General features: G+C 39.7%; 1 protein-coding gene across 4 annotated transcripts in view; it reads right to left on the bottom strand.

The window, feature by feature from the left end:
* ATP8B4 (ATPase phospholipid transporting 8B4 (putative)) overlaps positions 1 to 16,969 on the bottom strand; it is a 257,802-nt gene that overhangs the window by 156,126 nt on the left and 84,707 nt on the right. For all 4 annotated transcript variants that reach the window (XM_082616903.1, XM_082616904.1, XM_082616906.1 and 1 more), the window contains one exon: positions 14,781 to 14,842. In XM_082616903.1, the coding sequence (XP_082473029.1) occupies positions 14,781 to 14,842 (62 nt within the window). The remainder of the gene's footprint in view (positions 1 to 14,780; positions 14,843 to 16,969) is intronic.

The following is a 16,969-nucleotide window of genomic DNA, read 5'->3' as shown; positions in this document are numbered from 1 at the left end:
TTCCTGCCTGGGTCTCTCGGCTCCCCACATGTGATTTCTCAGGCAGCCAGCCAGATGGACAATTGATTTGAAAATTAAGCCTTAAATTTAGCAGTGTGAAAGGGGAAAGTATGCCTGAACACAAATGCCTGGCACAGGGCAAGGTAACCAGATAAGGCAAGCTGGGTTAACAGGATTCATTAGCCAGGCAATTCAGAAAGTCCTGCTGGAGGGAAACATCTGCTGCAGACACAAGGAAGCCCATCTCCGCATCCCCGTCCCAGTGTCTAGGGCTGCCCAGTTTCCCACATTTTTGTTTTTCTGACATGCTACAACCTGGGAGCAGCTGAGAAAGAAACAGTAAGCATTGCTTCAAATACTTCCTTGAGCTCTGCCAATTCAGAAATGAAGCCCAGATGGAGCTAATTCTCTCTCTTTCTTTAAATGTCAGGCACAGTCTCATGCACCTTAAGGTGCAGAGGCATCAGGGAGATTCCAAGTAACAGAGAGCATTTGGATTAAAGATGGGTCTGGTATCCAATGACCCTATAGCAGACATCATTCTCCAGTGGTAATGACAGCAGACAATGATGTTCACAGAACATGCGATAGGATATGTGGACACCTCCTCTTGTCTCATATTAGTTGCAGGGAAGAAGGAGGGTAGAGAATACTAAAAAGATATTCTGATCTTGCCTCAGAATCATTTGTTTAATTTAAATGCATTTGGTTCATCCGTCACATAATTATTGAGCATCAACTACATGCAGGATGCTGTTCAGTCAGGTGACGGAAATAGAGACTGTCTCAGTCTCCAGTAACTCACAGTGGCATGACAGACAGACAAGCACAGCAGGACAACCCCCTTCTCCCACATCTATCCTGGCCCCCTTCCACTGGCTCTTCCTCCACGCAGCAGGCGTGAGCTTTTCCAAAGGCAAATCCTTCCATGTATTCTCTCTGTTCTTAGGAAAAACACTCAAACTCTCAATGTGGTCTTCAAGGCCCTGCAGGCTCTGACTTCTGACCACTTTTCCAGCCTCGCCTCACACTGCTTTTCTCTCAGTCTTGCTCTTTGTGCTTCTGCCATTCGGTCCCTCATAATCGCATCCTCCTTCCCTCCACAGGGCCTTTGCACATGCTGCTCCCTCTGTCTGTAATTCTCCTTCTAATCCCATCACCCCACACACTGTCTGATTAACTCCTAGTTGTCATAAGTTCTCAGCTTAAATTTACTACTTCCTCAAAGAACCCATTTCTAAACTTTCTTACCTCTGTCTACTGCCCCCCACACACATACACAAAAAAACCCATTCTTAGAATCATAGTCTTTTCCTTAGCAGCACTTGCCTTGGCATGTAATTACACACTACTTAGCGTGACTGCAGTGGTTCCCCTTTATCTGCGGTTTCACTTTCTGCAGTTTCAGTTACTTGCAGCCAACCGCAGTCTGAAAACATCAAATGGAAAATTTCAGAAATAAGTAATTCATAAGTTTTAAAGTGTGCGCCGTTCTGAGTAGCATGATGAAATATTGCGCTGTCCTGCTCCATCCCACCTGGGATGTCAACCACCTCTTTGTTCAGTGTATCCCACCCTTTAGTCACTTAAGAGCTGACTAGGTTATCAGATCACTGTCAGGGCATCACAGTGCTTGTGTTCAAGTAGTCTTACTTTACTTAATAATGGTCCCAAAGTGCAAGAGTAGTGATGCTGGTGATTCAGATATTTTCTTACTGTGCCTAATTTATAAACTTTATCATACGTATGTATGTATAGGAAAAAACATAGCATATATAGGGTTTAGTACTATCCACGATTTCAGGTATCCCCCGGGGGGGGTAGTCTTGGATACAGGGAGACTACTGTATTTTATTAAGTCTAAGTTGATACTATTTTTCAACTTTCTTCACATCTTCAAAATCTATTCTTTCTCCATCATTAGAGTCCATTCCTTCTGCAATGTTCAGCATCACAATCCCAGTTACACTCTCCCTTTCTTCCTTACCTCTAGTAACTAGTCCACAATGCCACTGTCAGAGTTTTCTTCCCATGTGTTGCTGACAATATCACTCTTATAGCCTCCAAATTTCCCAGATGCTTCTGAGTCTTTAGATCTAATTTAGAGATCATTATTCTTACTTTCTATTCACACTGCCCTCTTTTTTTTTCTTCCATTATTATACCTCTATTCCTTGTCAAAATTAAAGAGAGAATTTTTTAAGTTCCTGACATGGAATAAGGAACTAGATCTTAGTTTTTGACAATTCTGCTCAAGTTTAAAGGTGGTTTAATGTTCCCCTGAATCACAGCTTCAAGGCACCATTTCCACCCAGGCTCCAAAATCCTACTAAGGTTTTCTACCACCTGGCTTTGGTTTATCAACAGAGCCTGCATACCAACAAGAATTTCTGAAAGCTGCACATTCCTAATGAGATGAGTCATTTTGCTCACTCATCTTACCTGTGAGTAAAAACAATGAAATGTGAGAGTATCCTGAAATTCTAGAGATAAACCTATTACATATAATATAGGTATGATTGCATTCTATTGGGGGCAGAAATTACCTTTTATTTAACTCTGCACCCCCAGCACATAGCATTCTTCCTGACACATGGTAGGCACTTAATAAATGTCTACTGAGTGAATAAATGAACAAATGAACAAACATAGAACCTCTGATTAAAAGCTAAAAACCAGAGAGCATTAGTTTCCTGAGTCCACTATAACAGATTACCACAAACTAGGCTTTAAAGCAGTAAATCTTTATTCTCTTACAGTTCTACAGGCTGGAAGTCCAAAATCAAGGTGTGTGCTGAGTGGTGCTCTCCCTAGAGGCTCTAGAGAAGGAACAGTTCCACACCCCTCCCCCAGCTCCTGGTAGCCTCAGGCATCTTGACCTGGGGCTCTATAGCTTCAACCTCTGCTTTCACATTATCTTTTTGTCTATGTATCTTCTTCCCTGCTCTTCTCTTATACACTTGTGATTGGATTACCAGGATGATCTCATCTCAAGATCCTTAACTTAATGATATAGGCAAAGACCCTTTTTCCAAATGAGATCACATACACAGGCTCCAGTGGACCTACCTTTTATGGGGGGGGCTGGGGGCACCATTCAAGCCATGACAATAGGGTATAGTATAATCTCAATTATTTTTTATTTATTTATTTATTTTTTGCAGTATGCGGGCCTCTCACTGTTGTGGTCTCTCCCGTTGCGGAGCACAGGCTCCGGACGCGCAGGCTCAGCGGCCATGGCCCACGGGCCCAGCCGCTCCGTGGTATGTGGGATCCTCCCGGACCGGGGCACGAACCCGTGTCCCCTGCATCAGCAGGCGGACTCTCAACCACTGCGCCACCAGGGAAGCCCTCAATTATTTTTTAAATAAATAGTGTGTGGAGGAGTAGAGAGTAATAAGAAGAGGAGAAGACAAAGATACAAAGATGGGAGAGAAAAGGGAGTAATAAAATGCCTTCACAAGTTCACTGTAGTTCACTCTGATCTGGATAATGGAATCAAGAGAAATTTCTGTATTTTCTTTATACTCTTTTAAGTTTTCTTAATTTTCTACCCACAAAAGACAGATAATATACCAATCTAAAATGCATGGGTTGTTCTTGGATTGGAAGAATTAACATTGTGAAAATGATTATGCTACCCAAAGCAATCTACAGATTCAATGCAATCCCTATCAAACTACCAATGACATTTTTCACAGAACTAGAACCAAAAATTTCACAATTTGTATGGAAACATAAAAGACCCTGAATAGCCAAAGCAATCTTAAGAAAGTAAAACAGAGCTGGAGGAATCAGGCTCCCGGATTTCAGACTATACTACAAAGCTACAGTAATCAAGACAGCGTGGTAGTGGCACAAACAGAAATATAGATCAATGGAACAGGATAGAAAGCCCAGAGATAAACCCACGCACATACGGTCACCTTATCTTTGATAAAGGAGGCAAGAATATACAATGGAGAAAAGGAAGCCTTTTCAATAACTGGTGCTGGGGAAACTGGACAGCTACATGTAAAAGAATGAAATTAGAACAGTCCCTAACACCATACACAAAAATAAACTCAAAATGGATTAAAGACCTAAATGTAAGGCCAGAAACTATCAAACTCTTAGAGGAAAACATAGGCAGAACACTCTATGACATAAATCAAAGCAAGATCCTTTTTGACCCACCTCGTAGAGAAAGGGAAATAAAACCAAAAATAAACAAATGGGACCTAATGAAACTTCAAAGCTTTTGCACAGCAAAGGAAATCATAAACAAGACAAAAAGACAACCCTCAGAATGGGAGAAAATATTTGCAAATGAAGCAACTGACAAAGGATTAATCTCCAAAATTTACAAGCAGCTCAATATCAAAAAAACAAACAACACAATCCAAAAGTGGGCAGAAGACCTAAATAGACATTTCTCCAAAGAAGATATACAGATTGCCAACAAACACATGAAAGGATGCTCAACATCACTAATCATTAGAGAAATGCAAATCAAAACTACAATGAGGTATCACCTCATACCAGTCAGAATGGCCATCATCAAAAGATCTACAAACAGTAAATGCCGGAGAGGGTGTGGAGAAAAGGGAATCCTCTTGCACTGTTGGTGGGAATGTAAATTGATACAGCCACTATGGAGAACAGTATGGAGGTTCCCTAAAAAACAAAAATAGAACTACCATATGACCCAGCAATCCCACTACTGGGCATATACCCTGAGAAAACCATAATTCAAAAAGAGTCATGTACTACAATGTTCATTGCAGCTCTATTTATAATAGCTAGGACATGGAAGCAACCTAAGTGTCCATCAACAGATGAATGGATAAAGAAAATGTGGCACATATATACAATGTAATATTACTCAGCCATAAAAAGAAACAAAATTGTCTTCTCTGTAGTGAGGTGGATGGACCTAGAGTCTGTCATACAGAGAGAAGTCAGAAAGAGAAAAACAAATACCGTATGCTAACACATATATATGGACTCTGAAAAAAAAAATGGTTCTGAAGAACCTAGGGGCAGGACAGGAATAAAGATACAGACATAGAGAATGGACTATGGAATTGAGGACACTGGGAGTGGGAAGGGTAAGCTGGGAAGAAGTGAGAGAGTGGCATGGACTTATATACACTACCAAATATAAAATAGATAGCTAGTGGGAAGCAGCTGCATATCACAGGGAGATCATCTCGGTGCTTTGTGACCACCTAGAGGGATGGGATAGGGAGGGTGGGAGGGAGACACAAGAGGGAGGAGATATAGGGATATATGTTTATGTATAGCTGATTCACTTTGTTATACAGCAGAAACTAACACACCATTGTAAAGCAATTATACTCCAATAAAGATGTTAAAAATAAATAAATAAATAAAATGCATGGGAGAAACAAAGCCATGGAGATTATCTCAGGAGATCTAAAGCAAAATGCCCTTGTAGTAGAAATGTGTATACAGTTCATCAGCAGTAAGTAGTTAATTGACAAATGCTGTCAAAACATTTGTTTGGTTTGGTATAGACAACCAGTGGGCTCTGACTGAAACCAAATTTACTCACTATAATATTATGATCTCTTTCAGCTTTCAGATTTTAAGATCTTAAGAAGGTTTTACATTATTAAAGTTAATGTTCTAAAATCTCCAAGGCCTCTGTGGCTTAGGTTTAGGTTTGTTTTTTCAAAAGAAATTCTAGATCTCTCCCTATGACAACAGAGAAGAGATACATAAACCTATTTTTGAAAAAGAGAATCAAGTTTTAAATGTTACATAGAATGTGGTGTATTTTTTTTTTTTTTTTTTTTTTTTGCGGTAAGTGGGCCTCTCACTGTTGTGGCCTCTCCGGTTGCAGAGCACAGGCTCCGGATGCGCAGGCTCAGCGGCCATGGCTCACGGGCCCAGCCGCTCCGCGGCATGTGGGATCTTCCCGGACCGGGGCACGAACCCGCGTCCCCTGCATCGGCAGGCGGACTCTCAACCACTGCGCCACCAGGGAAGCCCGAATGTGGTGTATTTTTAACTTCCATTGTCATCTCAGATAAGTGAGTCCTAGCTCCAGAAAAGCCTGCTATTTTGGTGAGCAGCTGCATGGGTTTGAGTTCAGAGCCAAGGCAGAACCAAACTACTCTAATTAATAAAAAGGAGACAAATATGAGGGGCCCCAGATACTGAGAGGAGACTGGAGACAGCTATACTGAGCACTGAATGGGGAAAGGAGAGATGATAAAGGCCAGCAGCAGAGAAAGAGAACTTTGGGGAAGAAAAATGTCAAAATGGGATTTCATATTGTTTGCTATGGAGTTTGTGAAATAAACTTCATTTATATCCCCCACAAAGTCTTCATTCAACTCTACCTTGCTCTCTAATGCTTTCACCTGGGGGGTTCTTCAAGGGAGCTTTAAGAGGAGAAAAAGAGAGCCACTAACATCTGGGTTATATAAACTTTAAAAAGAAACTAGGAGATGCCACTGAATAAAAACCCATGTGCAGAGTTTTGAAAGTACTATAATTTCCTGTTATTTCAAGATGCACCTCATTTGGGGAAACAGTCACCATTTAGAAATTCAACACAAAAAATTGTATTCATGCAATGTAATAATTGATTACAATGGAAAATCACTTATAAGAACTACAGCAATGTCACGGCTCACATACAGAAACCAGCGCATTGGCAAATGGACGCTTCCATTTGCAAAGCTGACATGCAGAATCGCCCAAGAAATGATCAGTCCAAGACTTAAGAAACTGAAATTAATTTATCGGGGGTGAAACTATTTTTGAAACACTTTTACTCTGAGTAGCACTGTGAGCTAAAAATTAAATCAATTTTAAACCATTTGCACTGAGCCCAAAAAGTACTGAGACTACTCCCATTAGTTTGCTTTTCAATTCATTGTCATTTAAGCCCATAATAGTGTGTTTTATTAACACTGTTTAAAAAAAAAAGAATCAATATTTTTCACCTCAAATTTTCCTTTCAAATATGCAGATTTCTTCATATAGACCCCGAATAGCTGTCCCCTAGACCCAATGGTACCATCATAACATAAATTATTTACATGGGCTAGAGGTAAAAAAAAAAAAAAATTGAGTTGGTGCTCTGCCTTGTGTTTAACCACAGAAGTCTCCACTCCCCCTGCAAGTCCACAGGCCCTGATGAAGACGAAATAACTCAAAGCAGGGTTCATCTGTTCTCCCATGTAATCAATAGGATTCCAGAACCTTGCACGTTCCCACTCCCCCACTTACAAGAAGCACAGAGACACACTAAATATGTGTCAGCTGCAGATTCATTAAGTTCAATGACCTTGGGCATTTTTTGTTGAGGGAGCTCAAGGACAAAAAGAGCATATTTAATAAGAATAATAAGCCACTCTTACCCAAGACCAACATTGTGGATCAAATCCAATACAGGGGGATAACATCCATGAATTACTCCTCTCCTGAGTAAGTTATTGCCAAGAAGTCAACAGCAAATGATAGAGCTTTTGATCACATACCTCTACAGACCTCTAATCTGGGAGGACAAAGAAGATGGGAAGAGTTCCTTCAGAGCTGCCTGAAAGGATCTGCTAGCCACACTTCTGAATCTCTGCCCAAATTTACTCAGGGAATTCTGCAAACCAAAACTGATGCAGATACTTTACAGATGAGTGCAATATAGCTAGTAATTGCAGTATAAAACTTATATTCAAACTGTTTCAAATTATTGATGTTTGGGGATTTACATGTGTCACTAATACATTTTTTAAAGCAGAACATTTTGGGGTTTTTTTCATATTGGCTATGATTAAGAAAAGATAAACTTGAAACTCGCTGGTTGGTGGTCTGACATGAAACCCTTGTTTCTGGAAACTCCCATGTGTGACGGAAGTGAAACCTCCCATGCTTTAGTCAATACGCCCAACCTGTTACTGCTCACTCTTAAACCTTCCGATAAAAGTTGCTATCAGTAGACTGAGTAATAATGCTTCAAGTTCCAATTACTTAATATAGGAAATAACAGGTTCAATGTAATCATTCTCAGTGGATTTTGTAAATATATCACAAAAACCCAGTCTTATGGAAAAGGGTAACTATCAATTTAGAAAGATGAAGAAACTATACTTTAAAATTAAAAACAGACTAAATATCAAGCAATAGGGAAAAATGGTTATGTGAATTATAAGACATGAACTCAAAGGAATGCAGCCCTTAAAAATGCAGCCCTTAAAAATTAGGTATATAAAGACAATAGAAAAAGATTTGGAAAACGGTAATGATATGATGTGAAGTTAAAACGGAAGGAGGGAATTCCCTGGTGGTCCAGTGGTTAAGACTTGGTGCTTTCACTGCTGAGCGCCCGGGGTTTGACCCCTGCTCAGGGAACTAAGATCCCACGAGCTGCATGGTGCAGCCAAAAAACAAAAAGTAAAAAGAGAAGGATAAAAATATATACACATAATTATGAGAAATCTTGGCATAGAAAAAAAAGACAGAAAGGAAATATAAGAAAATAGTAATAATTACTTTTGGATAGTGGAAGCATGAATGTTATTTTCTTCCTTCTACTTTTTCCTATTTTCCAAATTTCTCTTAATGAACATATGCTACTTTTATAATGGAAAAAAACCCTACATACTAAAGAAATAAATGAAACGAAATTTTCTATCCTAATATCCAGTGGGAGTTATCACTTAAACCAGAAAAGTTGATGAAACAAACAGAAAATATGCATCTACTGAAATAATATATTTGTTTGCATAATTATGCAGCATCTAGGAATACCAGACTTGAAGAGTACAGACAATACTCTGCAGTAAAGAAAGCCCTTGTCTCTCCCTATAAATACTCACAGTTTCCAAATGAGAAATGATTGAAGAAGATTGATGGGAAGAGTTCTGTGAAAGAGTCTGGGAGATTTAAGCCAAGCGTACCAAAGCTCATGAAAGTATAAAGTGGAATTTGTTACACAAAAAGCTGATGGGCAAGAGCAGTTTGAAATCTAGAGAAGGCGGGAAAACATCCCGCATGAAAGAGGGACGATTGCACCAGAGCATCTGAGCTCAGATTGTTCTAATGCACAAGTGTAAGTTCAGAAGATGTTAGGGAAGTAAAAAATACTAAGAAAAAGTAACGCTGACTTTATTTGTTCATAGTGACACAAGCCACTATGCCGACAGCCAGCAAGATCAAACAGAGAATCCTGAGCTGAGAATCCAGAGGCTAGGTTTATAGCATAGAGCTCATTTTCTTCTCGACTCATTCTCTCACCTGTAACTAAGAGCAGTGCCATCCAATAGAAATAGAAGGCCAGTCACAAATATGAACCACAAAGGTAATCTCAAATGTAAAATAGATAGCTAGTGGAAAGCAGCTGCATAGCACAGGGAGATCAGCTCGGTGTTTTGTGACCACCTAGAGGGGTGGGATAGGGAGGGTGGGAGGGAGACACAAGAAGGAGGATATATGGGGATATATGTATACATATAGCTGATTCACTTTGTTATACAGTAGAAACTAACACACCATTGTAAAGCAATTATACTCCAATAAGTAAATAAATAAATTTTATGGTACCACATTTAAACAAGTTTTTCAAAAGGTAAATTTAATTTTAATAATATGTTTTATTTAACCCAATGTATATAAAATACTATAATTTCAAACTGGAATCAATATAAAACAAATTATTAATGACATATCTTACATACTCTTTTTGGTACTATACCATCAAAATCTGGTATATACTATATACTTAATAACACATCTGAATTTGGACCAGCCTCATTTCAAGTGCTCAAGTGCCACATGAGACTAAACAGCTACCTAGCTGGGTAGCAGAAGACCTCCACACTCCTTCCCTTGTCCCAAATCCATATGACTAGAAATGCTGATGGAACAGAACAAAAATTGGAAGTTGCATAAATACATGAAAGTCAGAAAATGATTCAGAGTTGAGGACAACACATGTAATGGGGAAAGAAATAAAAGATGAAAATGAGAAAAATTAAAATCTGGATTTCTGAAGGAAAGAAAAATATGGCAAAAATAATTATTGATTGGCCATGTGTTTGACTAAAAATGTGAGCCTTACTACAAAAAAAATGTAAATCAGCATTACAGAATTATTCCTTTGTGAGGATTTATGTGAAAAACTACGCTTATCATTTTAAAAAATTAATGGAATACCTTCCCTTGGATGTCTTTTAAAATTTGAGAGATACAGGCATAGAGATAAAAGTGTAGGTAAAGAGATGGCCTTGACTAGAGGTTCTCGATTGTGCCTGCATAGTAGAATCATCTTGGAAACTTTATAAAACACCAGAGCCTCCCCTGCAAGCCCCTCATTTACTTGCTCTGGGCATGGCTGGGGTACAGATACAATGGGCAGCCCAGGTTGTGGAGTGTCGTATGGGATGACCTCTGCGGGAACTTTCAGACTCCCTCTCACTGCCCCTCACCTGCCCGGGTGCTCTCATGGTGGCCAGTGGCCCGGGATGTTAGCATAACCTGAGAAACCCTCAAGAGAAACACTAAGTATCTCCTGGTACATTTTCCACAGGTTCAGTCAGCAGATGGCACTCGTAGCCTGGGGGAGAATGTGAACTTCCTATACAGCAGGCACAGTAATTTCTAGAAATTGGAATTGTTCACTTCTACTTAGTTTTAAAACTTAAGTCACCAAAAGATTTTATCAAAGGCTAATTCAACACCTATTTCTTAAGCACTTTCACATATTTAACAGACTGTGGATACAGAAGATTGGTCCTGACTGGAAAGGAATATAAGTAACAAAACCTTGAAAAGGAATGTTATAAAGGGAGAGTTTTGCCTCTCTAATTATTGTGTGGCTTAAGTTTACATTGTTCATTCGCTTGCACAATGCTAAGAACATAGATGAATAATGCTCCAGGCACTAAAAATAAGGACATATATATTTATTCACATATATATTACATTTAGATAATATATATATATATTATGTTTATATTTCTATAATTGTGTGCAAAGCCCTTCAAATGCAAAATAAATAAAGAAGAAGTGGTCAGACCACAAAGTCTACATTTACACATCACAACACGAGTAGGTAAAAGTCTAATCTAGGTTCTTACTTGCCATGGAACTCTGGAAAAGTCATTCCTTTTCTAGGCCTTAATCTCTCCATCTCTAAAAAGAGGCACTATCACCCACACCCTGGGGTTTTATGAGAGTTAAATGTGGAAGCACTGGAGCCCACACATGGTAGTTGCTGAATAAACATGAGTTGAACCTGAATGTAAATGCCATGTTCCTTGCTTCTGAGCACAGGAGAAAGGACACCTGAAGGCCAGAATGACAACTAATTGCCTAGAGTAGCACATCGATCACTTATATAGACCAGGTTTCCTGACTGGTGCTTTCATCGTACCCCCTTTCCCTCAGGAATATCCTCCCCGAAGCTGACCATGCCTCCCCTCCCTCCAGGACAAGCCAGTGAAGTTTCCTGCCCTAGCATGAACCTCAAGTCCAGAAGCCCTCTGCCAGAGAACACAGGGAAACCACAGTACTTAGCAGTGCCCACCCCAGTGTGATACCCACATCCAGCAACATCTGGATGCCTCTGATCCCCTCCAGGCTTTTTACTTTATCTGTGCATCATGACCCATTGGTGTCTAGCATAGACCCAAAAGCACTTCCCTAACATTTTCCATTAACATTGCCATGGGATTAAGTATGCATTAACTACTGTCTTAGATCAACTTCCCTAAAAGCAGATCCTGAGATGAGGATTCATATGTAAAGGGTTCTTTAGGAAATCACTTCTGGGAGAAACTGGTAAGGAAGATGAGAAGCAACACGTGGAAGGAGAAGAAGCCACGCAAGGGTATGACTGCAGGCAAAGTCCCATCCTCACCCTGATTTCAACAGGCACTTGGGGTGCTAATTGCACCTCAGAGCTTGTCCAACTTGAGGCAGGGGTGCTGCTCTTTCTTACTCCTGCACCAATTGGTCATTGGCTCCAGTAGCCCAAGGACAGTGCTCTGAAGAAAGTAGCAAATAATGCAGACAGGAGCTGAGGGTGAGCACAGCAAGACAGTAGTGGTCTGTGCAGAGCGCTGAGAGCATCCTCTATGACCACCAGCTCCAAAAGAGGACTCAGAGCTCCCTGGGCTATCTCAAATCTAAGCCCATTTGATTTCTCCAACTTCTCAAATTCCAAGAAATGAAAAGCCAGTCTCCATAGCCTGAGAACATTCTGCAACGACCACAACCCCAGCCACTGGAATTGGCTAGTAATGGGACTCAGGAAAATTTTACAGATCAAGCTCCTCTGGTAGTTACTGCTCAGTTTGAAAATTCCATAGACACTGTGCTAGGCTCAAGGGACAGAGACATGATCAAGAGAGATGCCCTAAAGGAGCTCACAGTAGAAGGTAATCTTACAAATGGAAAATCTTGTGTGATTTTTAACCGAATCCCAAAGAATACTCCATTCTCAATGATGTGCTTCTACCTTCAACATCACAGGATCAGCAACAATACTTTTCAAAACATCACCCCATATCAAATTACAAAGAGATGTTACCTCATAAGGAATAGAGAAGATGCTAAATGAAACCACAAGAAAGTAAGACCAATGCTACTTATTTTTTTTTTTTTTTTTCTTTTTGCAGTATGCGGGCCTCTCACTGTTGTGGCCTCTCCCGTTGTGGAGCACAGGCTCCGGATGCGCAGGCCCAGCGGCCATGGCTCACGGGCCCAGCCGCTCCGCGGCATATGGGATCCTCCCAGACCGGGGCACGAACCCGTATCCCCTGCATCGGCAGGCGGACTCTCAACCACTGCGCCACCAGGGAGGCCCGACCAATGCTACTTATAATGACAATGATAGCGAGCATGTGTGGGACACATACAATCATCAAATTTCTGAATATCTAAGTTACTGGATACTCCCATGGCCTCCAGGTAGAGGTGCCAATATCTATCACTGCCCAAATATTGTCACAAAATTTAACTGGTAATTTGAGAGACATTAAAAGATATGCTCAGGCTATTAGTTCAAATTCATTATATAATTGTACATATTTTTAAAATACTTCATGAGAGATGATACTTCAAAGTAATGAGACTGATTATCAAATGTTCCTTGCGGAATTAGATCATATTGTCAGATGTAATTCCCAGTCAGAACTGCAAGGCTTGAGAAAATCAGGATAGGCAACAGTCCAGCTCAAAGTCACACACTACATTAGCTTACAAAGAGTCACCACCTCTTAAGAATTTGCTCAAGACCATAGAATTATTCAGGGTCAGGACTAAACTCAAGTCTCCCTGAGTGCAAAACCCATACTTTTAAACACCATGCTATAGTGGCAACAATTCAAAACCTGCTGACATTGGAAATGAACCACATGGTTCCAGGCATCTTTATGGCCTATCCATGTCACATCAAGATCACACTTTCAGAGGCTGTGTTTCTACAACTGTGGTTTTAGAATAAGATTATTTTTTTCACTGTGCATTTAATGCCATTTTCTAAAATAATCCAATAAAGGAAAACTATATGTATTCATTACATTATTAATAATCAGTCAATGGTTTTGGTTGCAGAAGGAGATTAATTACTTTAATCCTACCAGTTATTGTCTAGACTACCTAGCCCCTCTTGATATCCATTTCTTGGAATTTTCCATCTCATGTGATTAATATGTTTTATGATATTCCCTTTAAAAATTACATTCTTCACAGTATCCAAATGCTTCAAAATCATCAGCAGATGTGATTGACTGCCAGATTAAAGTACAATGTTAAAAATTTACTTTGTCACATGTTAAAAAAAAAAGGGACAAAGAAAGAGACTAAGAAACATGGAATGAAGGTTTGAAATTTCCCTTTTTGCTAAGTTTTCTGGAGATGTTTTTGCTGTTGTTCGTTTATAAATACACATTTTAAACCATTTCAGATTCAAGAACCATTCCCGTTTATATTTCTTTATAGATGGATGAATTTAACAGCAATTCAAAATCTGTGTTATGGTGGATAATTCATTCTAAACTCAACTGTCAAGTTAATTAAAAATGCTTATCACTATCACTTGCTATGTGTTGAAGTCTCTCTAGCAATATTCCCAGAAATTACCAAAGCAAATAATTCAAATACATTAAACATCTGCTACAAACATCACATGTGTGCCAGTTCTAAATAGTATTAGATCTAGAAATGAAAAGTAACAATAATATGTCTGTGTTCCACAAAGGAAACTCCAAAGGAATTTGAAGTAAAAGTTGAGTGGGTAGCACAAGCATTTGCTGAACTTAAAAAAGAGCCATGAAGATACAAAGGACTTACACTGTAATTTTTAATAAGTTAAAGGGGGAGGGCTTCTGTGGTGGTGCAGTGGTTAAGAATCTGCCTGCCAATGCAGGGGACACGGGTTTGATCCCTGGCCCGGGAAGATCCCGCATGCCACGGAGCAACTAAGCCATGCGCCACAACTACTGAGCCTGCGCTCTACAGCCTGCGAGCCACAACTACTGAAGCCCAAGCACCTAGAGCCCCTGTTCTTCAACAAGAGAAGTCATGACAATGAGACGCCTGTGCACCATAACGAAGAGTAGCCCCTGCTCACTGCAACGAGAGAAAGCCCGCGCACAGCAACAAAGACCCAACACAGCCAAAAATAAAAGCAAATAAATAAATTTTTTTAAAAAAGTTAAAGGGGGAAAGAAACATATATTCAATTAAATGAGAAAGCCACCAATCGTCAAGACCTGTTTTGTGACCAGACATCTTAAAAATAGCATAAAGAATATATTTCTTACTTGCTGTCAATGAGCACTTCAGATTGCCGATTATTCACTTGATTATCACTCTTGTGGCGAAACTGAAAATCAAAGTGTTTGTGAAAAAACATATTAAATCATACTTTGTCAGCACAAATAGTGACACTGAAAATACTTGGAGTTCATCTGCTTGGACAATATCCCCACCAGTCTAAAATGAGCATGATTTATGCTTACCTTGGACCCAGCTCCACGTGTTCTAAATCTGAATCAAGACCCTTCCCACTAAACTTCATTCTAGGTGTCACCAATGCAACAAGTCTAGCCACATGCTCTTCCAATTCCTACACATTTATAGTTGCTTTGAAGAAGACAGTGTGCCCTTTACTCTGCCACACAGTTCCAGAGAAAACCATACATTAATTTTGATGTCTTCAACAAGGAATGGGGCTTCCATTTCTCTCACATATGTGCTCAATACTTTACTGGAACATCATTCATTCTGTTTTATGGATTTCTTTGAAGTCAAGCAATTACTTGTAACAACATGTATTCTTGTTCTCCAGAAATTCTAATTGTTAACAGTGATCTTATGAAATACTGAGCATTTAAAACAAAAATCAGAATACAATACTGAACCACATTTGGTGTGGATTTATGTTTTTATGCCCAAGTGATCTTATTTCTTATTTTGTATTCCAGTAATGAAAATATCCTATATTACTTAGAAGAATCCACATATTATGAGCCTTCTACTAAACTCATAAATTAGCGACCATGCAGGTAAGGCTTTCTACATGAGCTGCCAAGACCAGATAGTAATAGGCTGAAGTAGAGATAAGATGTTATTTCAATCAATTAGCCTAAATGCACAGATGAACAAGAGATAAGAAATTTTGATTTTATATATTATAATCATCAGGATTATTACTTTTTCCTTTAAGAAAAACTCATAATATTGTATCAATATCACAATATATAGATTGCTTTCATTAGCCCTTCCCTTTTTCAATGTCCCTCCCAAATTCATCCCAATCTTTCTATTAGACTATGCTCAGTGCCTACAATTACAGTGATTGCCAGGTATAAGTCAATGAATATTACTAGGGAAATAAAGATACTTAGCATTGGTTAACATGAAAAGAGTTTATAGTGCCGGTAGAGGAGTAAGTTAAGCTAGTCCATCATTGGCATGCAAACTTCCTTCCACCAACACTGCCATAGACGGGGAACATCATTTTGACAGAGTATATAATTTGACAGGGGTGTATAGTCTCTGCTCCTCCATACCTACACCCTGTCCTCCTACACGCTGCTCTGTGCCAGGGGAAGCTGACCTATTTAATCCTTGCCCTTCGGCTATTCATCGGGCTTGGCCAATAGGTGGTACTGACAGAAACTCATGGGGCCAGAGGAGAAGAAAGTGGGGTATGTATTCCTGGCTTCTTTTGAGCTGAGTCAGCAGTGGCCACTTCCTCTACAGGTAGCCCTCAGCTACAGCTCCAGGTCCAGCAATTGCTTCCTCCTTTTGCTCCTTCAGGTCTAGAAGTAGTATTGCCACCTATGTTTTTGCTACCCTATGTGCTTTTTCTCACTCACAACCCTTTATGTAGTCCCTTCATTATTAATCTTTCTCCAATCTACCCCCATTCCAATGTGACATCTCTTTCCTGCCAGGACCCAGACTAACTGGCACATACTATCACAAAAGTAAAAGCATATTCAAGCATTAACTGCAGAAGACACAAAAAGAGACTTAGTATTTAGTCACGTCTGTATCTAACCTGAAAATAGTCCCCTAAATTGACTAGCTGGCATCACAGAAAAGGACCAAGCAGTTTACCACCTAAAAGCTGAGGGGCCCACTCTCTGGGCCTCAGGATGCTCAGGCTTTGCCAAGGGGTCTTGGCATTGGCACAGATGGAGACTGGAAGGGCTAGAAACAGTAATCCCATGTATGAGTTCAGAGGAGATATACATCTGTCAGTCACTGGCAAATAGAAAGCTATTGAGGCTAGGGTGCATGCAATCACGTAGGAGAGAATAGAACTTGTCTGGATTTAGACTATTTGGTTTGCCCAAGGCTTTGTTTTAAATCTGTGAATTTGAATGACCTTTGGATTATGGAGACTTCAAAACTCTCTGCTGTCTTATACCTTAATTATTTACATTAGTTACCCGACTTTTGAAGTTATTTGATATTGTAATTTCTGGTATAATGAGCAGAG

The sequence above is a fragment of the Mesoplodon mirus genome, assembly GCF_964341445.2.
Source record: "Mesoplodon mirus genome assembly, chromosome: 4".
Lineage (NCBI taxonomy): Eukaryota > Metazoa > Chordata > Mammalia > Artiodactyla > Ziphiidae > Mesoplodon > Mesoplodon mirus.
The sequence above is the reverse complement of the archived record's forward strand: the minus strand, read 5'-3'. Positions and strand labels throughout refer to the sequence as shown.